The 25,292-nt window shown below is 44.5% G+C and overlaps 1 protein-coding gene across 4 annotated transcripts in view; it reads right to left on the bottom strand.

The window, feature by feature from the left end:
- Nucleotides 1–3,711: 3,711 nt before the first annotated feature.
- The window catches only part of PDE4A (phosphodiesterase 4A), a gene marked incomplete at its 5' end in the record, with an annotated part of 176,901 nt that continues 155,320 nt past the window's right edge, over nt 3,712–25,292 (bottom strand). For 2 of the 4 annotated variants that reach the window (XM_083353707.1, XM_083353706.1), the window contains 7 exons: nt 3,714–5,765; nt 7,532–7,714; nt 10,267–10,389; nt 12,732–12,886; nt 15,738–15,837; nt 16,346–16,510; nt 21,640–21,738. In XM_083353707.1, the coding sequence (XP_083209833.1) occupies nt 5,394–5,765; nt 7,532–7,714; nt 10,267–10,389; nt 12,732–12,886; nt 15,738–15,837; nt 16,346–16,510; nt 21,640–21,738 (1,197 nt within the window). In that variant the 3' untranslated portion in view covers nt 3,714–5,393. Of the gene's footprint in view, nt 5,766–7,531; nt 7,715–10,266; nt 10,390–12,731; nt 12,887–15,737; nt 15,838–16,345; nt 16,511–21,639; nt 21,739–25,292 lie in introns of all 4 variants that reach the window. The other 2 variants (XM_083353705.1, XM_083353708.1) reach the window with 2 other exon arrangements.

Below are 25,292 nucleotides of genomic sequence, written 5' to 3'. Positions count from 1 at the left end.
TTTACTCCTAATTGACTGCCTCCTGCATCGGGCGTCCTTGAACAGGGCCAGCTGTGGGTCATCTTCATCCACGCTGTCAGGCTCACACAGCTGGGTCTCCGTGGTGACCAAGTGGGAGGGGCCTGGCTGAGGGCTCTCATCAGCAAGATCTTCAACCCCCTCAGCAAGGTCTTCAACACCCCCCTCCTCTGAGTCGTCCGACCCAACTGCCGAACCCACAGGCTGACCCTGAATCACAACAATTATGAACTTGCATTTGAAACTCCTAACGGAAAATGGCAATGGGACATGTGGTGAAGCATGTCAAGGAATGTACTGCAACTGAGTATAGGCTTTCTTTTTCCTATCCAAATCAAGGACTTTGTATTTGTCCCAGCTGAAATTCATTTTATTGCTTTCTGCCTGTTTCACCTTTTCACGATCCTCTTAAATCTTGATATTTCCCATTAAGATGTTGCAGTCCCTCTTAACTTTTGGCCATCGGCAGATCGGGTGATCATATATTTAACCCCTTATCCAAATAATTTATAAATATATGTTGAGCAACACAGGGCCTGGTAGCATAAGCCAACCTATACTTGTTGGTCTTCCCTGCTAATGTTATGGGAGATGAATGTTTCACTGACATCAAGGAACCTATATCCCTGTCAACTGAATATGTCACTCTTTATCAGAAAAAGATGTAGGTTGACATTTGCTTTTGATAAAGCCGTTATCTCTTGCCAATCAACGCATTTTATTTTAAATGCTCATGAACCATCCATTTCATTTAGTTTTAAGCTTAATTTGCTTAGTGTTATGTAAAACTTTTAATCTGTTGTTAACTTAAATCCTCTCCCACTAGCTCTTTTTGTTTGATGATAAGTCTTTCCTCATCCTCTGGAACTATACCGGTTCTCCATGATTTCTCAGGGATCATACTGGGACTTCATGATAGCCAGATTTACTTTAAGCTACCCATTGTTTTCCTTAAATCCTTTAGGGAAAAGACTGATTCCATAATTCAGTCCAGGAAGACATGATCCAGATGTGCCTATAGCACACTCTCCAGTAATAACTTTGTTTCGCCTTCATTTTATTCTTACTTACAGGATCTCAGTTGGATCCTCCTTCAGAGTCTCAATATATGAAGTCACATCCTTCACACGTAGGACCATTTTTCCTCTCCTTTTATCTAACCTAATCCTTTGGAATAAATTATTTCATTCGTTTAACATTCCATTCGTGAGTTTAGTCCCTACTTGCCTTTCTAGCATTAAGGTACAAAAGTCTTTGAAGCGTTCCTTTAGCTTAAATACTATTTCTCTTTGTCCTATTAATGATCTGAGCAGTTGAAAATTACTGCCATAGCTTGCTCAACCTAGTAGTGTTCTCCCTATGCATCCGGCTACAAACAGTAGTCATCCGTGCGGTTATCACCCTGAGTCAAAATGATGGGAACTGTAGTCAAACACCTTGAGAAGTTGCTAGTTTGGAGAAGGCTGCAGCTGCATCTTACTTCCTTTCCCACCTCTCCCCTCCCCTCCCCAATTCACGCAGCCTTGCAGAGAAGCCAGGTCGTCTTTGGAGGCACAGAGAATCCCTTCCTCCTGATTTATTTGTGAGCTTGGCTGTTGAACGGTTTGGTAACATCTGAGAGAGAACATTGCAACAGCTGATTAACGACACTGCAAGGAAAAATGACAAGTCTACAATGTCCAGTGTGTCTATATTACACCATAAATACACAGACAGGAGAAAGGGATGGTGGAGGGGGGTGCAGTGGGGCCTGTGCCCTAGAGACCTTGAGAAAATGCAGCTGGAGAGTCTCCCAGAGCTCTCTTTCTTCTCCCTGGATGCTCCCGAGCACGGTGTGACCCCTGGCAGGAGTGGAGGGTGGGAGAGGAAGGGTCGGCAGGGGAAAGGGGATCTTGTTTGCAAGATTCTTTTTACTTTTTAGAATAATTTACAATCTGCTTATTCACAATTATGTACAGTCCAAACCTGACCCAACAAACTTGTGGAACAGAACGGCATACAAAAATAAAAGCTATACAGAAAATTAGAAAGAGATTCTCTTTCTTATTTATCCCTTGCGGTTGAGGCTTCAAGAAAGAAAAGTAAAAATACAAAGAAAATAGCTACAGTACTGTGTTCAGAAATGGCCATGTTTTCTCTCCCTTGGGTTGGAAAGGAGGTGCCCTACACTGGCCTTCCTGGCAATGCAGGAATGGCAACTCTTGGCAGGCCAGCCACCAAGGGATAGCAACCTCACCAAGGCGCTCTGTGCAGCTGGCCTTCTCCTAGGGTATGATGTGGCTAACCAAAGCTGTCACGGTCTCAGGCCAGCACTTGGCAATGCTCAGGTCTACCCAAGCGGCAGCCCCAGAGCATATCCCACAACTTCCAAGCTTGGGCTGACCTAGGCCTGAGACATTACTTTGCTAAGAGAGCTGGCTAAGGAGCAGCCAATGCAAAGTGGGTGGTGTCCATGTGCGGAATGAGACCTTTGCAAAAGAGGAGACTTGGCTTTGGTTCAACAGCTCAGTTGTAGCAATGGGGCAGGAAAAGGGCTTAGTTGTTATTGCTTCACCCTCACCTCTTCTGAGGTGTCGGTGGGGGGGGATTATGGGAGTCGTGCACTGGTGCCGGGTAACCATATAAGAGGGACAAAGGAGGGGGAGTATGTCTTCTCTCCCAGGAATCTGGAAAAGCTGGACTAGGCTACACACTCAATGGCTCTGCAATCAAGAAACCAACAAATCCAAGACTACAGCTGTCTTCCTACTAGTAAACAGCAGGAGGCATGGCTGCTTAGCAAGTGGTGGAGAATATACTCACACATCAACCGGCCCAAGACTAGTCCACAGAGGCAGCGAAACAATGCCAAAGGGATCGTGGTCCTGCAACTTTGAAGACTGGATCCCGCAGTGTTCCTTGTCCAGTGAAAGACTAGTGACCTAGCAGCAAATATTCATTTGATGCGATGCATTTTGGGAATGAGAAAATGCTCTCCCTTCAATGCCAAGATGCAAGGATGCTGCATTTAGCAAATCAAACTCTTGTTAGTTAAAGTAAAGAAAATAAGCAGCCAAACCGATTTCTCCTGGGAAATGATAATCAAGAGCAGGTTCATGGAGGGGCCTAGTTTTTACTTTCTGGGAAGAAACACTATTACACACACCTCCAGGATGGAGGAAAGAGGGATCTGGCATGGTAACATGTGGAACAAGACTCAGGGATTACTTTCATAGCCTCTATAGGAACGAGGAAATCTGTCAGATTCCCTTTGGCTAACCACTGTTGGCAAAATTGTCTCTAAATCTGATTTCAAGGCAGGTGACTTTTTCATCTGATTATCCTGACCTCCTAGAACGGGGCCTCAACTCTGATCCAAGCAATTTGTTCCCTGCTTTATAGCTAAGTGATGTGGCGATTTCTGAGCCGATAAAAAAAGATGGCCTCCATCTCACTCCATCCATTAATACAGGGGTCTTCAAACTTGGCCCTTTTATGACTTCTGGACTTCAACTCCCAGAATTCCTCAGCCAGGCATGCTGGCTGAGGAATTCTGGGAGTTGAAGTCCACAAGTCATAAAAGGGCCAAGTTTGAAGACCCCTGCATTACTATGTAGCTGAGGGAGTCTGAGACAGATCCCCATCTCTAGAGCCAAGGATGGTAGAGGCTCTTTCTCCTGAAAATCATAGCAGATTAAAACCCAACCCCTCTCTCCCCCTTCTCCCAATTTCAACTCTAAATCAATGTTTGTGTTCCAGCCTTGTTGATACACCACATCACACAGAAAGATCATTAGGAAAGACTGCTAATTTTCTATTCTTCTGGGGGAAATGGGAAGATCCTTTCAATACAACTGCTTTTTGTTGCTGAGAAACCTGGGAGCACTGCATTTCAGAGATTGATCAAGCAGCATCCGGACACATAAAGAAGATAAATGGCAAATCACCGATAAAACAAACACCACTCAGCGTACACCACCCCTCTCTCCAGTCCTCATATCTGCCGATTCCGTCTCCAACCTGAAGGAAGGAATACTCACACCTGAGGTCCCCAGCTGAGAGCTGTCTAAGCAAGCTAGCCAGCATAAATATTTGATCCTGGCTGTATTGCCTTTTTATTTTTGTGCAAAATGAGGAATGGAGGAAGACTCGGCTATTTGGAAACTTAGAATGTTTTTTGATTCTTGTTCCCTTTTCAGGTTTTTTTTCCGGTAAAAGTAGTATCTTCTCCCATTTGCTCTGGGGGAAATCTATGGCATTGTAGGCAAAAAAATTAAAAACCTGCAAACCATACACATTAAATAGAAAATAGAAAGAACTGCTCCAAGAAAGGAGAAAAACAACCACCGAGCCACGGCAACAAAATCCTCCAGGGCAAACTTTTTCTCATCAGTCCATAATAAAAATCAAATTTATGTAAATTCACAAAAATAAATAACCACTAGCTTAAAAAAATAACTTACAAAAATAAAAACAATACTTTTCCTCTCACCCTTCTCCAATGTTTGAACATCCATCTGGGAGAGCTGTGCTTTGGAGGGCACTTGAGAAAAATACCTGGACCTCCAGATGGCGCTAAAGGGACACTGGAGAAGAGGAGTTAAGATTCTGACGCCATCTGAAGAGCTTCAGAGGTTTCCCTCCAATGAAAGAAAGGCACAAATACATGAGCTAAATGGGGAGGGCATATCTGGAACAAAGGAACTGCAGCAGGGTTTCCCAACCTCTGCATCTTTGTAAGATGTGTGGGTTTTAATTCCCAGAATCCCCCCCCAAGCCAGGATGGATGGATGGATAGGGAATTTTAGGCGTTGAAATCCAGACATCTTAAAAGTTGCTGCTGTTGAAAAACACTGCCCTACAGGAACCTCTCTCTGTGTGTATCTCTGTCAAATGGTTACCAGTTTTTGTCGTCAAGCTCCTGCACTGCATCTATTTTTACTATAAATAGGCGAAACCACTATTTTAAAAATAGTCCTTATTGGCTTTGCCTCTCTGCTGCTACATACATGCCTCATACCATTACTGCCCTCTTCCCTTTCCTGGTTGCAGAAGTCTAAAAAAGTTAGCAAAATGAAGTAATTAAAAACAACCAGTCAGAAATAATGAAGGGAAGGGAAAAAAAGAAATGAAAAATTATTTCTGGAGTGCTTGGGCCAGTCACTACAGCAGCAGGCTACTACCTTTTGCTGGGGCCAACCTGGTTCTACAGTTGTTGTGTGTATTCCCCAACCCCCCCTTTTTTTTCTTAGTTTTCCTTTTATAAAAAATACAATAAAAATAAAAAATGAGTTTTTTTCCATTTTTTTTATCCCCACCCCTCCCTCATGAAAACTTCCGTGTGTGTGTGTGTGTCTGTAGGTAAGCTTGCTTTCTTCAGTTGTCCCTTCCCACAGTCATGATGCGCCAAGGGATGTGCCAACTGCTGTACTGTCCGTTCGTCTGTCCTGTCTGTCCTGGGACTCGTGTTGGTCTTCTGTGGCTGTGTAGTAACTGTTGTCCTCGTCTCCAGGACTGCTGCGGTCCTTCTCGGATGGTTCTGAGTCCTCCCCTTCCTCCTCCAGGGTTAATTCAAACTGGAATTTCTCCAGACAGGCCTCCTCATCCTTCTCGGCATCGTCTGGGGGTGGGGAGGGACTTTGGGGGATCATGCTGTGATACCAGTCCCTGTTGTCCTCGAGAGTGTCCAAAATGTCTTGGGCGTCAGGGTGGACAAGGTCTGCCCAAGTCTCCCACAGTGGGTGCACGATGTAGTCAATGAATCCCACCTGAAGGAGAAGGAGGAGGAGAGGTTAGACTGAAAAAAACACATGGGAATATCCCATTCCCACCTGCAAAACCAGCCTGAGTCTCCTCTGGAGCAGGCTAGCCACACATATATTCATGTTCACCATCCTAAAGGAATCCAGGAGGGAGAGGGAGAGGGAGAGGGGAGAGAGAGAGAGAGATAGAGAGAGAGAGAGAGAGAGAGAGAGAGAGACAGAGACAGAGACAGAGACAGAGACAGAGAGAGATATGTCCCTAAATAATGTCAGCAATGGAAGAAAAAGGTGGGTGCGTCCCATCCATCACTGGAGCCTTCATCTAAGTTTCTCAAGTACTGTACAATTCAAGAATTTGCCAAATAGAATATTAGAACAGGTGGAGGTACAAACCTGTTTTTCCCCCCTAAGACTTCCTCTCTACTCAAGAGGTAAATTTGTTTCATGACTGCAAGTATGAAGTGGAATCCATTGTCTGCTCTGATCCTTCCAAATTTAGCACTCTTGGGGAATCTTGATAATTTGGAGGAGGGGAGAAATCTAAGTTGAAAAAGGCTTTAGAGCAAATTCTGCACCTTTGCCCTTCTTTATGTACACAAATATATCTTTAAATGGTAAAATTAGCACTAATACTATGTATTAAATAACCCTACCGTACATACAAAGAAAATGCTTTTGCTCTCCAGAATGACATAAGAATTGTTTTAACATTTCAAAAGCAACAGGATATAGAGGAAGCAGTCCTACAAGAGAAAAAGCAATCTTGCAATCTGGGGCAAGTTTCTCCTCCCCCCCCCCAAGAAACACAATCACATGTATTTTAAAACTTTTCAATCCACATTCATACCAGAATGGATTTCTGAATAGTAGGGAGTTTTTAAAAATATTTTAAAATGGTGTAGAGCGTTTTTAAATGTAATGTTGGACTTACTCCTCACTCTTGCCCAGTTAAACAGCACAGTGTATAACATCCTAAATAATAAGTGGGGATGGGGTGAAAACATGTATTCCTAGTACAGGTTTAATCCAAGGAGTCGTGGAGTGGGAGCTCAGATTGCTGGTTAAATGCAGAGTCCAGGCTGAATCCTCCTGATTAAAATGGGCTTGGTCTGAAAGGCCATTTAAGATGCTGTCACGGTGGAGAGCATCAACATCAGCCAGTTCTGGTTCAATGATCCTCAGCTACTTTCTTTAGGCACAATTTTTTGATGGGGAGGGGGGTACAAGGGACACACAATAGTATAATCTCCAATAAATTCTTATTTGCAAATGTCTTATGTAATGAAACTCCCATGTTCTGTACTGCAACTTTGGGATGGAGCTGCCTTGTAATGGAGCTAAGGTTTCTATAGCAACAAATACCCACCTCCAGACAAGGCTATTCCTGCTCTGAATGCTGGCAGAAGAGAAAAAGTAGGGGGAATAGTTTAGTTTAGTTTTAGTTTTATTTGATTTCTATACCGCCCTTCTCCCTAGGGACTCAGGGCGGTTCACAGGGCATATATAAATAACGATACAAAAGTTAAAAGGAAATTAAACCAGTGCCCAGTTAAAAAACAACAATAATAAAATACTAAAAAACACCAATTTAAAACCCATATTCCCCCATCAGGCCAGACCAGCTAATTCAAATAAGTGGGTCTTCAGCCCGCGACGGAAGGATCGGAGGTCTGATGCCATCCGGAGCTCAACCGGCAGTTGGTTCCATAATAGGAGCAGGATCTTTCTTCCTCCTCAACTGAGCTATGATCCCACACAGCTACCACACATACCTGTGACTTTTCCACAGAGGCTGTATGCTTGTCACACATAGGGCTGATCTCCATGCCTCGCTCCCGTTCTTTGTCACCCTGCCTGAAGAACTCCTCCATGATCCGGTCCGTCCACTGCCGATACAACTCCAAAGGCTTCGTGGGATTGCTCAAGTCTGCACAGTGAACCATGTTCCGTAGGACCTGAGGAAATTGGCAAAAATACAGGGCCGGTCAGAGGCTTCAGTGTGTGGTACCTCTGCCTGCACCCCATCACCACAGTTCAGAGTATCAAAGCTCTAAAAATTGAATGCAGTGGGATGTGTGTGAATAAGACTAAAGGGCCTCAATGGAATGTTTCTCTGACACAGAACCCAATAGGACTGTGGTTCCTAACCTTTGTGGCTTGGCAGGCCAGCGGGAAGGGGGAGAGGGACGCCGGGCCATATGAGTGGCAGCCGGCACTTTCATGTGTGCCCAGCTCGACTTGTGCGAGCAGCAGACTACCGCACAAGTGCATGTGTGCACAGTTCAACTTGTGGCAGTTGAGCTGCGTGCGCATGTGCATGCATGGTGGCCCGCTGCTTGCATAAGTTGGCCCAGTGCTCGCAGGGCTGTTCCGAATAGGCCACGGCCCGGTAGTGGGCTATGGCCCAGAGGTTGGGGCCCCATGCAATAGGAGACCGGCAAATGGAAAATCTAGGAAAGGAATGGCATGTGCAAACCACCTTAAAAAATTAACTATAAAGTTATCATGATTCATTTCCTATTTCATCTTAACATCTAGGAAAAATGCTGTAATATATGGTGGGCCAGGAGGTTACAATGTAACCACTGGTAAAACATTTTGATGCCCAGAGGTATTTTGTCAGGTGGAACAGAAGCATTTTGAACAAAAGAACACAAAAAACCTCCCTCTAATTTTCCTTGACAAACTACAGGTGAAACTCAAAAAATTAGAATATCGTGCAAAAGTTCATTTATTTCAGTAATGCAACTTAAAAGGGGAAACTAATATATGATAGACTCATTACATGCAAAGCAAGATAGTTCAAGCCGTGATTTGTCATAATTGTGATGATTATGGCATACAGCTCATGAAAACCCCAAATTCACAATCTCAGAAAATTAGAATATTACATGCAATCAATAAAACAAGGAGTGTACATAGAACAATATCGGACCTCTGAAAAGTATAAGCATGCATATGTACTCAGTACTTGGTTTGGGCCCCTTTTGCAGCAATTACTGCCTCAGTGCGGCGTGGCATGGAAGCTATCAGCCTGTGGCACTGCTGAGGTATTATGGAAGACCAGGATGCTACAATAGCGGCCTTCAGCTCTTCTGCATTGTTCAGTCTCATGTCTCTCATCTTTCTCTTGGCAATGCCCCATAAATTCTCTATGTGGTTCAGGTCAGGTGAGTTTGCTGGCCAATCAAGCACAGTAATCCCACGATCATTGAACCAGGTTTTGGTGCTTTTGGCAATGTGGGCAGGTGCCAGGTCCTGCTGGAAAATGAAGTCAGCATCCCCATAAAGTTCGTCTGCGGAAGGAAGCATGAAGTGCTCCAAAATCTCCTGGTAGACGGCTGCATTGACCCTGGACTTAATGAAGCACAGTGGACCAACACCAGCAGATGACATGGCTCCCCAAATTAACACAGACTGTGGAAACTTCACACTGGACTTCAAGCATCTTGCAGTGTGTGCCTCTCCATTCTTCCTCCAGACTCTGGGTCCTTGGTTTCCAAATGAGATGCAAAAGTTGCTCTCATCAGAAAAGAGGACTTTGGACCACTGAGCAACAGACCAGGTCTGTTTTTCTTTAGCCCAGGTAAGACGCTTCTGACGTTTGTTGTTCAGGAGCGGCTTGACAAGTGGAATACGACATTTGAAGCCCATGTCCAGGATCCGTCTGTGTGTGGTGGCTCTTGATGCACTGACTCCAGCCTTAGTCCACTCCTTGTGAAAGTCCCCAACACTTTTGAATGGCCTTTTCCTGACAATCCTCTCCAGGCTGCAGTCATCCCTGCTGCTTGTGCACCTTTTTCTTCCACACTTTTCCCTTCCACATAACTTTCTATTAATGTGCTTTTGATACAGCACTTTGGGAACATCCAACTTCTTTTGCAATTACCTTTTGAGGCTTTCCCTCCTTATGGAGGGTGTCAATGATGGTTTTCTGCACAACTCTCAGGTCAGCAGTCTTCCCCATGATTGTGATTCCTACTGAACCAGACTGAGAGACCATTTAGAGGCTCAGGAACCCTTTGCAGGTGTTGTGGCTTAATTAGCTGATTAGAGTGGGACACTTTGAGCCTAGAATATTGCACCTTTTCATAATATTCTAATTTTCTGAGATTATGGATTTGGGGTTTTCATGAGCTGTAAGCCATAATCATCACAATTATGACAAATCACAGCTTGAACTATCTTGCTTTGCATGTAATGAGTTTATCTCATATATTAGTTTCCCCTTTTAAGTTGCATTACTGAAATAAATGAACTTTTGCACGATATTCTAATTTTTCGAGTTTCACCTGTAAAACCTTAAGTGATGGACTGGGATCTCAACCTGAACTACACTTCTTTTGAAGAACCTGAAATCCTCGCAGGTTGCCTAGGCCATCTTCGTAGCTCAATGCCAGTTTTGCATCATCCTTACTTAGATTGTCTGGGAAAAGTTTAGCTCCCAGCTGTCTACCCTTGTCTTTTTTGATTTTCTCTTAATTCAAAGTGGATGGGCCTCACTCACCTGTATTCTGTCAGTGTAATTGTCCAGCAAAAGTACACCTGAGCTGGTCACTTTTTTGGTCTCCACCATTGTCTTCAGATCAGCCAAGAGAGTCATGTGTTTGGACATGTCGGTGGCCAAGACCTGTAAAATAATTACTGAAATAAACAAAGGTTTTGCTGCTCACTCACTTCACACCACACATTGATATGTGCCTACCTTTGAACTTGATTAAGACACTTTTATGGGTAGGAGCTTAGCAAGCTTTTGTGAGTCCATAAGCCAGAGGTTGTGGTGGATGGGTTAACTTTGAAATTCTCAGTAAGCCAAAGACCAATATGCCAAGATCATATGCCATCTCATGACACAGGCTGGATCTTGAGCCAAGTTCCTATCTATCATAACCATTTCATGAGAAAACTTCAAGATCCTTAAGAATCACCAGATTCAATATATATTGATTCTTTTAAGTGATTCCATGGTTCCTAGAGAAAGTCCTAGAGGACATAGTTTAGAATCCTCTTTCCAATATTTTGAAAACATCTGTTCCTATTAAAGACTAGGAAAAGGTGCTAACCAGACAGTTTTGAGGTTCTGACATTAAAGTCACTAGAAATTGCCATGAACAATCGATTGTCAGGATAAAATAAAAGTAATTAATGGGTAAAATCTTCACAGCAGTATCTATGTTTCACCTGGCCTATTCTTGGTTAAATGAATTTCTGTACTTAAAAAACAAAGGGAATTTTTAACCTATCCTTCCTCCCCCATCTCTTCGAAATATAGTTCAGAAAGAAATTAGATTTTTTTTAAAAAAAATCCTTATATTATTTAATCTGTTACTTCAGGTTTAAGAAGTGTTTGATAGTCTTCATTGATTGCTGGATTAAACCCACAGTTGCATCTAATAAATATAACTATAGCTATATTAGAATATTTGGTGACTTATTTAGAAATACTTAATTACTCAGTATTCTTTCAGCACTCTGCTTATGTTTTACAGCAGATCTTCTAATCTTTAGCTCCAATACCACTGGAATTGCCCTTTTCATTTCTAGAATTCTGCACAGCATCAACATCTCAACAAGTCTGCACTTTATTTGTCAAATTTTTCTTAAAACGGAAGAGGAAACTCTGAAAAACCCAACGGATTAAATTCTTCCAGCATTAAGGGCTCATGCATGCATGGGTGCCCGTTAGCTATTCCCTACTGTTCTTTCTCTTGGAATTTAATATAAAACATGTGTTTTTGTTTTTTTAATTAAGGCTTTCTCCCTCAAGGAGAAAAAGCAACTTATTCTAATCTGCTTGGCTTGCCTCTGACATTCTACAGGGCCAATGGGCCCTAGTTCTAGATTGTTGGCCCATAATGCTGACCTTGCAAAAGTAAGTGTACCTCTTAATTGGTAAAGCCTTCTGCTGCTTTCCTTTAAGTAACCCCCTCCCCCACCATGGATTAGCTGGCCCTTTTTGACTGAGATGTAGGGCTGCTACCTATCCTGTGGCTTTCACACCAACTCGCTGAGTTGGCCTTCAGAAAGGAAGAGTTGGATGGGTTGGGGGAAAGAGAATAAAGAGAGATACCCACTTCCATTTAGGGCATCTGAGATTGGTTCTGGTAATTATTATGTACTAAAATGGGTTGAGGTCTCTTTCAGATATCTATCCTGTTAAGAAGCTAGTGAACCTATGGCATGTGTGCCACAGGTGGCACACAGAGTCCTCTCTGTGGGCATGTGCGTCATCGCCCCAGTCCTAGGCCTTCAGCTGGGTTTTATAAAACCTTTTCGCTTTAGGCCTCTGCTGCCATGTACAAAAAAAAAGGTTCAATCAATAAATCAATTTCAACTTCTCATGGGGAAAAAAAAGATCTCGCAAAGTTGGAATTGATTGATTGAACTTTTTAGTCCCATCCAGTCTGCCGTTACCATCGCAGCCATACCCACCCAATGGGCCACGCCCACCCAATTGACCACACCCAGCCAATGGGCCACACCCACCCGGCACCCGACAATAAATAAGTGGGTTTTGGGTTGCAGTTTGGGCACTCGGTCTCTAAAAGGTTCGCCTGCAGCTTCTGGTCAAAGAGCTCCCCGTATGGAAGCTGGTTAGAAAACAGTTTAACTTAGCTCCCGACTTTTCCAGGGAAGCCTCCTTTCCTCCGGTTGAGATTTGGCTGTGTATAATTTCTTAGGTTAATCTTTCCTGTGTTAATCTTTGAGCCTCTGATGCAGCAGTAACACATGTGCAGGGAGAAGCAGAGGAATGGCAGGGATGGCATAACTATTTTTCAAGAGAAAACCATCCGTTTCCCATGTTACGTGGTCTGCCAGGAAATACGTTTCTTCCATATATCATCCAAACTCTTCCCGAAATGATTAGGTTTCTCCCAGTAAATGAGGATGGGACTTGTAACTGGAAATGCTGCAGGACATAAGAAGCAAGTTTTTCCACAGGAACCAGTCCCACCTCCATCCCAAGCTTACCATGTCAATGACCATCTTGCGCAAGGTCTGTCGCTGTCGCTTGCTCAGGTTCTGGAAGATGTCACAGTTCTCTTCCTGCAGCAGCTTGAAACCCACAGCTAGGTGATGGTTCTCCAGAACAGACTCATCGTTGTACATCAATGCCAGCTCTGAATCTGCACGGAAGGGTCACAGACGATGAGAAGGTTATGGAGAATAGGATTTTATTTGCTCATGGAAATATGGCCAATGGTGTTTCAAGCAGCAGACGAAACACAGCAAATAATCTTTCTAGGTGTCTAATAAAAAAGCACCTGAGAGCCTGTTTGGTACAGTGGTGAAGGCATTAGGCTAAAAACCAAGAGACCTTGAGTCTCCCACCTTAAGCACAAAGTCAGCTGAGTGATCTTGGGCCAGTTGCTTTAAGCTCTAGGTGGGAGGCAATGACAAACCTCTTCTAAAAAACATCAAGAAAACTGCAGGGAAGTCTTTGAAAATGGATATGACTGAATGGAAGGAATAAATAAATAAAAAAGCAAGCAAAAAACATTAACATTCCATGAAAAATCACTCTCTCTCTTGAATCTAGAGGCCTGACTTTACAGAACAATTTTCCCCATTCTAGTGCATTCCAGATGTGCTACAACTTTAACTCCTAGAATTCTTACATTCAGTAGCTGATTTTTCTCTCCCCTCTCTTACATACATACGTTTACACACTTCTATCTCTTTGGTCTCAAGGCCCTTTCATTTCTTCTGTCTGTCCTTTGCATTCTATTATGACTTGATGAAACACATCCGCACAACTCAAAGATCAGAGAAATCCTAATTAAGCACTATCTCTACCGAAGAGAGCAGAACAAAACAATTTTGTCCAGTTATTCTAGGTAGCAAATCATTGGATGGGAAAACATCAGCATCTTGGTGGACCCTTGGTGGAGCAGTGGGCTAATGCCTCCTTAAGTAACACCAGCTGCCTGCAATTAGTGCAGGTTCGAGTCCCACCAAGCTCAAGGTTGACTCAGCCTTCCATCCTTCCGAGGTAGGTAAAATGAGGACCCAGATTGTTGGGGGCAATTAAGCTGACTTTGTAATAATGTCGCATGGGGTGTGTGTGAAAGCCCTAATAAGCAGGCATATACATAGAATGAAGGCTACTGCTAAGTTTGTAAAGCCGCCCTGAGTCTTCGGAGAAGGCCGGGATATAAATGGAATTAAAAAAAAATCTTTGATTTCAGAAGTTCTTCATAAATTTTAAGAAATTTCTGTTTTTCTGTCATAGCAGTTTGTTGCTTCAGTGCACTAGACTAGGAAAGTCATAGACCTTTCTTTTCGTTCCCATCCTCACTGCTGGCACTGTGTGCCCTTCCTCACTCCCAATAGCACTACTTTCATCTGTAACATAATGAAAAATTCCTGCACTGATGCATACAGATGATTTAGGTATTTTTATTCTACTTTTGACATAAGAATGCCAGTCTGAATTTTAAGTTTTCTTCTACTTATACACAGTCCTGTGATTGAGAGTGCCCCAAAGTTCTAAACTGAGTTTATTCTATATTAAATTGTCTACAACACTCATTTATTGGCCCTTTGGGAAAATACTGAGCAAAACCAAGCTTGGGTTTGGGTAGTAGGATAAAAAGACCTGGTGATAAAGAAAAAATGGATTCTATTGTATTCTCATATGGTTTCCTTCCATCTGATGCTTATTACTAACACAGAACTGCATCTACACAGAAATTAAGCATTTGAGCTAGAAAAATAGTATCAAAATTAATATACGGACTAATTCCTCTTTAGAGTTAACTCATCCGTTTTCTCGATTGACTTTTCCAGGGCGCACAAACCTACTTGACATCTTTTGTATCTGATTTTTCTTTGAGGCTGAAGCTAAAAGAGGGAAGTTCCAGACAAGACAATTATCTGTTAGTCAATTAGGCAGGAATGGGAAGAGAGCAGGTTTGACAGACAGACGAGAAGTGCAAAGAGACATTACACTTTTAGCTGGATTAGATGAGGGCAAACAGCTCAATCCAGGTAAGACGAAGGTACAGAAGAGAAATAAAGAGAAACAGAAGTTTAAACTGTTCTGGGAGTTTACAGTATGGTGATATTCCTGGACTCAGTGCTGAATTTGGATGCCTAGTTTTCAGTGATGATCAGAAGTGCACTGCAAAAGCTAATATTCTATTTTCACCAATTATTAGAAATATCAGATTTGACTACAGTACCAGATGCCTTAGTTCAGGGGTCGGCAACCTCGGCTCTTTTATGACTCGTGGACTTCAACTCCCAGAATTCCTGAGCCAGCATAGCTGGCTCAGGAATTCTGGGAGTTGAAGTCCACGAGTCATAAAAGAGCCGAGGTTGCCGACCCCTGCCTTAGTTGTATCGTGTTTGTGACTATGTTAATATACTGCAGGCTACTTGTGATAAATACTCAGATATATAATCCAGAATACTGTAGCCAGACAACTAGTCAAGGCCTGTGACAAAATGCATGCAACTCTCTTGTTCCACTATGTCTACTGGCCATTGGCTTATGTTTCTGAGCACAACAGAGAGTCCCTGTTAACAACGTAAATAGCTGTATGACTTGAGACCAGGCTTTTTGAAAAGCCACACTGCTTCACGGGAATCTTTTCAGATGTTAGGATCCCTAGGAGAGGCAGTTCTCTCTGGTCAACAGTTGAGCATGAACACAAGACACCATTAAGAACAGTCAGTTAATTGATAGAAAGAGACAACAAGATCTTCACCAAAACAGAGCAGAAATTTCTCTGTGATTCCTCCAATGTGTACAGTTTGTCTTACAAAGTATGTCCAACCTATCCAGAGAGTATTAATTTGGAGAAGACAATATTCAATTGTGTGGAGCAGAGGAAGACATTTTGCAATTCTCTTTCTATCAAGATTAACCTGTATGCAAGGCACATATAACCTGGCCACATGCACCCACCACTGATATTTTTGGCTCCTTGCCATTCCCCCCTTCCACTTATGTTCAGTGTGGCCTTCACTCACTGGTGTTGATCAGGAATTGGTTGGAGACACCCGGATGGTCCACATCATGAATGGCAGCAGCAAAGATAGCAGCCAAGATCTCCAGGTCAGTGAAGACAGCCTGTAAAGGAAAAAAGGAATGAATGCCTGGCGCCTCTGCCCTGTTTCATGGAAGAACTTCTGCCAGCAAATAAAAAGCAATTAACTGGGGCTAGAATTTGGATCCCCAAAATATGTGTGTTGCCGCCGTGGATGGTGATCCACTACTGCTCAGAGCAATAGTAAGCATTTATAAAAATTCAGCAAGCTTCACTGTAAGGCATAATAACATTTTATAATGGAAGCATAATACCCAGTATTATGGGTATTACAAAGCATAACGTTTAGAGAGGGCTATGAAGCACTGTGAAGCGGTATATAAGTCTGAGTGCTGTTGCTCTAATACAAGTCATAACAATCAGTCAATTTAAGTTAATCTGCCTCCCACTGCTGTTCCAAACGAAACGGAAAAGTACAGAAACTCCCCGTCCGTTGGGACTCTGGGAATCAGCCCCTCAGAGAGCCTGAAACAAAGGCAGTGTTGGATCCCCACATTTCCTACTCATAAACTGCAACAGATCATGACTTACATCCAAGGCTGGTGTAGACAGGAGGACGTGCGTGGATTGAGTAACATCAGCAGCATGGAGACTGTTGTGGTAGGCCACATCCGCATGGTAGTGATCTTCTAGTGTCATGATATAAGTGACTAATGTGTCCACAGGGATCTTAAAAGTTTTCAGCAAGTCTCTTTCCTATGGGGAAAGAAAGAAAAGGTAATCAATGGTTGAAATAGAAAAGTGACAGTTTACAGCTTCTTCTATGGACACTGGCTCCTGAAAAATGAGCACTAGAATCTTTACCATCCCCAATTGTGGCTGGCAAACGGCAACCTCCCCTGAAAAGGAAAACTCTGTGATATACAGAGACGCTGGACAATGGAGGCGACGGCCCGAGCCACCTCCTCGAGACACCTTGATCGGAGACAGCAACACCAGGGGCATGACACCAGGGACTCCCGTACCTCTGGGAGACCACGCTCTGGACGGTCCTCAATCAATAGGCCGGGAGCAACGCCCAGAGGATCAGGGAGAGAACTGTTTGGGGCGGCTGAACCACCGGAGCTGACGCCAATTAATGGATCCCTCCATCCTGCCTTCTGCCCACTCTCACCCATCTTTGCCCATTCTCTCCCCCACAGGACATAACGGGCCTGGGTGCTAGCCACAGTGGCAGAGTGGCTGGGCCTTACACCTGCTACCCCATAGAGGTGAGAGCTCTATGGGGTATGCCTCACCCAGAGTACGTTCTGGACCACCTCCGGAAGCAGAGTCACAACCCATCGTGAGAGGATGAGGAGTGGCCTGCTTCTGGGGGTTCGCCCGGCCAAGTGGCAGTGGCAGGGCGACGATCCAGATACGCACCTACCCGACTCGACCCTCCTGCAAATTCACCATCCGGGGGACAGCCTTCCCGGATCCACCTGTGACTATGCTCGTTCAATACTCTAGCATAGCACTGCACGCCCTCAGGGGTTCCCCACTCTCCTGGGTGCGACCCGCCTGCATCACATCCAATCTTGATGACGGACCCAACCACTGGGCCTCTGAGAGATGGCCAGGCAGGGTCAGGGGCCTCCAGCATAAGCCCAACAAGAGGCCCCTGATTAAGTTCTTAGTTAAGTTTTTTGTGGGGTTAGGGAGGGGGGAGGGAGGAGACTATGGTTGTGCGGGAAAGGCACGCCTTCCAGCCACCATAACGCATGCCAGGCCCACGGCCGTTCGCGACGGCGTACAACGAGGACCAGTCGCCGATAACACCCAGTGGCGTACTGACAAACGTCCCATCCCTAGGATGGTGGGGAATGGCAGAAGGTGCACAGACAGAGGGCCGTATCGTCACCGGGAGTGTCATCTCCGCTCTGTACAGGCGGTGAGACGCTCCGACCCTCTGTTCTCCCCCGGAGGACCCGGGAGCAAAGGTGCGCACCCTCCCATGCTAAGGCTGGTCTACCTGAATGCAAGGTCCGCAGCTAACAAAGCTCACCTCATTCGTGACCTAGTGGAGAGTGAGCATGCGGACCTGGCCTGCATCACGGAAACCTGGCTGGGCCCAGAGGGGGGTGTTCCTCTGGTAGACCTCTGCCCGCCAGGTTTCCAGGTACTGCACCAGCCCCGGGCTCATGGGAGGGGCGGGGGAGTGGCAGTTATCATCAGGGAATCCCTTAGCCCGCGAGAGACCACCGTCCCTCAGATGGTCGGGTGTGAGTCTCTCCTACTGAGATTCGGCCCAGGGGCGCAGTTGGGTCTGCTGCTGGCGTACCTACCACCTAATCGTGCAGCGGCGGCCCTACCCGAGCTACTCGATGTCCTCTCAGGGTTGGTGGTTGAATTCCCAAGACTCATGGTCTTGGGCGACTTTAATCTACCGTCCCTGGGAGGATCGTCCGAACTGGCTCGGGAGTTCATGGCTTCCATGACGGCCATGGACCTGCTGCAAATAATTTCTGGGCCGACTCATGAGAGAGGCCACAACCCAGACTTGGTGTTCTTGTCTGGACGGTGGCGTGATGATGTCGGTGGGGGTGCCACAACTATTACGCCCCTGTCATGGACCGATCACCACCTCCTGCGGCTAGACTTCCCCCTTGCCACCCCCCACCGTGGGTGCACGGTGCCAGTCAGATGGTACCGCCCTAGGCGCCTAATGGACCCTGATAAGTTCCAGGCAGCGCTTAGGGACTCGCATGCACCCCCTGCTCACAGCTCGGCAGAAGCCTTAGTGGATGCCTGGGAAAAGGCAGCCACGGAGGCTCTGGACCGAGTTGTACCCTTGCGGCCTCTGACCCGGCGCAGATCCCAGCGAGCCCCATGGTTCACCGAGGAGCTCCGGGAGATGAAGCGTCGGAGACGGGGCCTAGAGAGCCGTTGGAGGTCCAGTCGTTCCGAATCCGACCGATTGCGACTAAGAATCCTCACCAGGTCTTATCTCGCTGCGATAAGGGTGGCAAAATCCAACTACTTTTCCACCCTCATCGCGTCCGCAGATAATCGCCCGGCTGCCTTGTTCAGGGTGACTCGCTCCCTATTAAACCAAGAGGTGAGGGAGGAACCCTTGCAGGGTCGAGCCGAGGAATTTGGTCAATATCTGCTGGATAAAATCGCTCAGATTCGAACTGCTCTGGACTCCAACTGGGCTGAGATGGAAGAACAAGACATGGACAGTCTTGTCGACGTCATCTGGGAAGAATTTGATCCTGTAACTCCTAAGGAAGTGGACAGGATTATGAGAAGGTTGAGCTCCTCCACATGCTTACTGGACCCGTGCCCTTCCTGGCTGGCCTATACAGCTCGAGAGGCGACACGAGGCTGGTTCCTAGCGGTCATCTCTGCTTCTCTGAGTGAGGGTCACTTCCCCACCGCCTTGAAGGAGGCGGTGGTGAGACCTCTCCTCAAGAAGCCCACCTTGGACCCATCCTCTTTGAATAACTTTCGTCCAGTCTCCAATCTTCGCTTCCTTGCGAAGGTTGTTGAGAGCGTGGTGGCGCACCAACTTCCTCAGATCCTGGATGAAGCGGTTTATCTAGACCCGTACCAATCGGGTTTCAGGCCGGGCTACAGCACGGAGACGGCATTGGTCGCTCTGATGAATGATCTCTGGAGAGCCCGGGACAGGGGCCATTCCTCTGTCCTAGTCTTATTAGACCTCTCGGCGGCTTTCGATACCATCGACCATGGTATCTTGCTGCGACGCCTCAGGGGACTGGGAGTGGGAGGCACGGTTCTACGTTGGTTCTCCTCCTTTCTCCAGGGTCGCTCGCAGTCGGTGCTGACGGGGGGACAGAGGTCGACCCCGAGGCCTCTCGCTTGCGGAGTCCCTCAGGGGTCGGTCCTCTCGCCTCTCCTGTTCAACATCTACATGAAACCGCTGGGTGAGATCATTCGCAGTTTTGGAGTAGGGTACCATCAGTATGCTGATGACACCCAGCTTTTTATCTCAACTCCTAACAATATCAGTGATGCCCTAGACGTGATGTCCCGCTGCCTGAAAGCGGTCCGGGAATGGATGGGGAGAAACAGGCTTCAACTGAACCCGGACAAGACTGAATGGCTGTACGTACCGGCAAGCCAGGAGAGTCAGAACGTCCCACTGCTTAACATTGGGGACAAGTTACTTCCCCCGGCTGATAGGGCCCGCAACCTGGGTGTCCTCCTAGACTCGCAGCTCTCCCTGGAAGACCACATTGGAGCTGTGACCAAGGGGGCCTTCTCCCGGGTTCGACTAGTTCGCCAACTACGGCCTTATCTAGACCTGGATTCCTTACGTACAGTCACCCATGCCCTTGTGACATCTCGCCTAGACTATTGTAACGCTCTCTACATGGGGCTGCCCTTGAGATCCACTCGGAAGCTTCAACTGGTGCAAAGTGCGGCGGCACGGACACTCTTGGGAGCCTCCCGATACTCCCATATCACACCTCTCCTCCGTGCGCTGCACTGGCTTCCGGTTGCCTTCCGTGTGAAGTTCAAGGTGCTAACAATGACATTCAAAGCCCTACATGGCATGGGTCCGGACTACCTACGGGAGCACCTTCTGCCGATGTCAGCACCCCACCGTCCTGTGCGCTCCCACAGAGAGGGCCTCCTCAGGGTGCCACCGCTCAAGGAATGTCGGCTGGTGGCCCCCAGGGGGAGGGCATTCTCAGTGGGTGCGCCAGCCCTCTGGAACACCTTACCTACCGAAATCCGGATGGCCCCTGACCTCCGTACCTTCCGTCGCGACTTAAAAACTTTTTTGTTCCAGCAGGCTGGCCTGGCATGATAGCGTTAATTGGGGTCCCAGTTTGTGTGCATTAGTGTTTCTTATTATTTTATTGTTCGGTCTGTATACCTTCCCTTCCTCTGTACACCGCCCCGAGTCCCTCGGGAGAAGGGCGGTTTATAAAAACTAATAAATAAATAAATAAATAAATACTCCAGCTCCTAAGCAATAATTATAACTATACCTGGAAGCGATGAACAAGAGCTACCTCTACCACTGCCGTGAGTCTAGAATCTCTAGATCCTCCCTTTCCAATGTTTTGAAACTACATGGGATTCAGCAGACTTACTTCCCAGGCATCATAATTCTTTGTGTGTATTCCAGTCCCCCCCCCCCGTTATATAGAGTGCTGTACATGAATAAAAGCAAAACTAATCCTGCCATCTCTCCTAACTCTAACTCCAATCCTAACTTCCAGCCTGCTGGTGTTTTGGCAGATTAGTGCAAAGTTAGCACTTTTGCAGATTCATGAAAAAATAATTTCTCTAGAGATAAAACTCCCCAAATGTGTGGTCACCGATTTTTCAGTACATTGGCTATGCTGGCTGGGATGATGGTAGTTTTGGTCTAATCAGGCTGTCAGATTGAACAATTAATCATAAATGGATTACTTTTTTTGAAGGCACTTTCTACAGAGAGGACAAGCAGTACTGGATACATTCCTGATTATATTTTTCCTATAGACTATAGGGAAAGAACCTGGAAACCCCACACCTCAGAATACAGGATAGATTTCAGAAGCTGCAGCTAAACCTCAAATCAAAGCAGAAAACGCTTTTTTCAATTAAAATGCTTAGGATGCTGCCCACATAATAAATCAGCCCTGTTTATATTGTTGCATATGTTGCTTTTTTACTCATTTCTGTACCCAACTCAGTATTTCACTGAAATAATTTAGAGAGTGAATTTCTTAAAAAAAGGTCAGGCTTCAAACTGATAGCCTGTATAGCATTCTCAGGTCTATTCTCAATAGTACTACTGGACCAAACCAGATATGTAACTGAGATGTGTGTCCATGTGCATGGCTAGCAGGGGAGGGAATAGTAGCCTCTGCAAACCTTACCTGGAATATTGTGTACATGATGCAGCTGAGTGACCGATTGTTGGAATAGTCAGCAACCCGGAAAATGTTGAGACCCCACTTGTTTAGATATTCCAGTTCCTAGAGGAGCCACAGGGGAAGAAGTCAGTGAATTTTTGCCACAGTGGATGTCAAGAGGAAGGTCCAGGTGGACAGAAAGAATGGCAGATGAAGAAATCAAACCTACCGTATTTTCTTTGCTATGCCACTAGCTCAAAGGTCATTCTTCAACCGTAAAATGAAGAAAACCCACTGAGAAAGTCCATAGCAATTAAGAATGTCATCTAGTGTGAATAGTCCATGAGACCATTAAATTTAGCCTAAATGTTTGGATACAAAACCAGGCAATGCTTTTTTTTTTAAAAAAAAATTTCATTGATTTTGAATGCTGAGATAAAAGAATCATAAATAGTCCAGTTCCATTACGATTTTCTAAAATATTTCCTTGGCTCAAAAGCAAAACAAGAATCTTTTCTGAAGCAAACAAAAACACAAATCTACATTACATAATACTGTCATCTATCACAATTTCTCTCATTGGAACACTCTTTTCTGATAACCTTTGATTATGTAGTAGTATATTACCACCTAACAGCAAATACTTTCTAAAGAAATATTTATTCTTTTTCATTGTAGCACATTTTTTTCTGCACCAGATGGGCATCATTCAAAGAGTTCCTTTAGTTAACAAGTTCTGTCTTGCTTATTCCTGGATTACATTTGAGCAATCAGTTATCAACTTAATAAAATGACATATGAATGAACAATTGTTTCATCTCCTTTTTGTGAAAGATGGAAAGCTAAATCTGCAGTTTAAAACATTTCAGATACATCCCAGAATACAAATAATGCATACATTCAAAAATAAGATCTTTTCTGAACAAGTCAAGACATTAAGCTAAAAATAAATTATAGCTTCATATTTTGGTTTGTTTAGAGAGTATCAACCAGTTTCGTGGTTTGAAGAAAATGAGGAACCAAAACAAGCATTTCCTGATTTAATTACTCATTTCTATAGAAAAAGGAACAAAGTAATTTCATTCAAGTTATAATGCTTTTTCACATTTTTTTCTCATTAATACAAGGTATTAGCTGGGTGTGGTCAGGGGATATCTATACTGATGTAGCCTACAAGAACCAAGGTATAATTTGCTAGTACAGAGTAAAATAAGAAAATGAAGATTTATACACCATGGAAATACAGAGAAAAGACCAAGATTAATTCAAAATTATTGATTCAATTCATAAAATGCAATTTGTTTGAATAAATTTTCTATTAGCATTATTACAGCAGTGTATATTGCTCCTTGTGCAAACAGAGAAGAGGCTCTGAACGTTCTCTGATGATATGATCATCAGTAACGTGCAAACTATTTACTTGGAGGGTTCTTTTATTATATTGGATGAGTTTAATCAAGTTGATTTGAAAGCTACTCTCCTCCACTTCCATCAATATGTAGACTTTGCAACAGAGGGGGGGGGAATAACCTGGATCTTACTTATTCTAACATCAGCATTCAAAACTATCCCCCACCCTCACCTGGGCTCTTCTGACCATCTCTCTGTGCTGCTTATCCCAGCATATAAGACTTTGTTACTCAGAGAGAAACATACAGTGAACAAGTGAGGGCTTGGGCGGAGGGAGATATAGAAGCATTACAAGATTGCTTTGAATGCATGGATTGGGGCATGTTTAAAGAAGCGGGTAACAGATAACAAACATATAAATGTAGAGGAGTATGCTATAACTGTGTTTACATATATTCAAAAGTGCATTGAGAACGTCTGTGTCCTTAAAAACATTGTGAGGGCTAATGAAAAACAATGGCTGACATACGTGATTCATAAGATGTTGAAAGCACGGAATGTGGCCTTTAAATTTGGGGATAAGCTGGCATTTGGAACAGCCAGAGCCAATTTGAAAAGCACCATAAAAAGAGCAAACCAAGCCAATTGTGAGAAAGTTCAGAATTTTTTTTCAGGACCCAATAAACACCAGGGTATTATAGACTATAAGGTAGCTCTATTGCGTGGTAAGGGCAACACAGAATTTTTAAATGAGCTGAAGACATTTTTTGGAAGATTTGAGGCATCAAATAGCACCCCTGCGAGGAAAGCTGTGCCCCATCCTGATGAGGAAGTGCTTAGCTTTGATGTTATCTCTGTCCAGAGGACATTGCGGAAAGTTAGCATTTGGAAAGCAGCGGGCCCAGATAATATCCTTGGGCATGTTCTCAGGAAATGTGCAGATGAATGGCTTGCATTCTTACAGATATTTTCAATCTTTCACTGCAGCAGGCAGTGGTCTCATCGTGTTTTAAGATGGTCATTATTTTGCCAGTGCCAAAAACATCTACAATTATGGGTTTCAATGATTACTGTCTGGTTGCGCTTACATCCATCATTATGAAATGTTTTGAGAGGTTGATAAAGGACATTATTGTATCCAGCCTCCTTCCAGCATTTGACTCGCTTCCATTTGCTTACTGTCCAAATCGCTCTACAGAGGATGCTATTTCTTCTATTCTCCATCTGAGCTTGGCACACTTAGAGGAAAGAAATACCCATGTGCGAATGCTGTTTGTCGACTTCAGTTCAACATTTAATACAATCATTCCTCAGCATGCAGTAGAAAAACTCAGTCCTTTAGGCTTTAATATTCCTTTGTGCAACTGGATTCCCGATTTTCTTATTGATGGGCCCCAGTATGTGCAAGTTGGGGTTAATATTTCTAATACTAAGCATAGGTTCTCCTCAGGGCTGTGTCCTGAGTCTGCTATTGTTCACCCTGTTGACCCATGACTGTTGTGCTAGGTTTGCCACCAACCATATTGTGTCCGGATGATACAACATAGTAGGCTTTTATTCAGGATGACAACGAGGGTGCTTACCGCAAGGAGGTAGACGGTTTGGTAAACAGGTGTAACAAAAACACCCTCGTTTTAAACATAGGAAAAAACTAAAGAGATCATTGCTGATTTCAAAAAAGGCAGGCACAGCCACACACCTCTGTGTATTAATGATTCACCTGTTGAGGTGGTTAGCAGCATCAAATATCTGGGTGTGCAACTAACAAAATAGGCTAGCTTGGTCACTCAACAGTGAGACACTGGTGAAACGGGCACAGCAGTACCTACATTTTTTGTGTTACATGAGAAAAGCTCATCTTCCTTCCCCTGTCCTTACCACTTTCTATAGAGGGACAATTGAGAGCATCCTGTCACATTGCATTACAGTCTGGCTTGGAAGCATCACTGCTTCAGACAGGTAGTTGGTGCAGAGTGGTGAGGTGGCAAAAAATATTATTGGTAGTTCACTTCCTTCTGTCCAGGACATAGCATATAAGGGTTGCTTGAATAAGGTCCGCAGGATTGTCGGGACACTACGCATCCTCTTCACAACCTGTTTTCCTTCTGGGAGGAGGCTTCATGGTGTCTGAAGCAGAACATCCAGATTCAGCCACAGTTTTGTTCCATATAGCATCAACTTTGTGAACTCTCAAGTTTCCTCTTTCCACTATCTATTCAAAATGGATAGTGATCAGTGTATGTGTGTGTGTGTGTGTCATATATATATGTGTGTTGTGTATGTGTATGGGTTGATATATACTTTCTTTTGAGAGCAGGCAAACAGAA

Source organism: Vipera ursinii (assembly GCF_947247035.1).
Source record: "Vipera ursinii genome assembly, chromosome: 2".
In the NCBI taxonomy this organism is placed as follows: Eukaryota; Metazoa; Chordata; class Lepidosauria; order Squamata; family Viperidae; genus Vipera; species Vipera ursinii.
The sequence above is the reverse complement of the archived record's forward strand: the minus strand, read 5'-3'. Positions and strand labels throughout refer to the sequence as shown.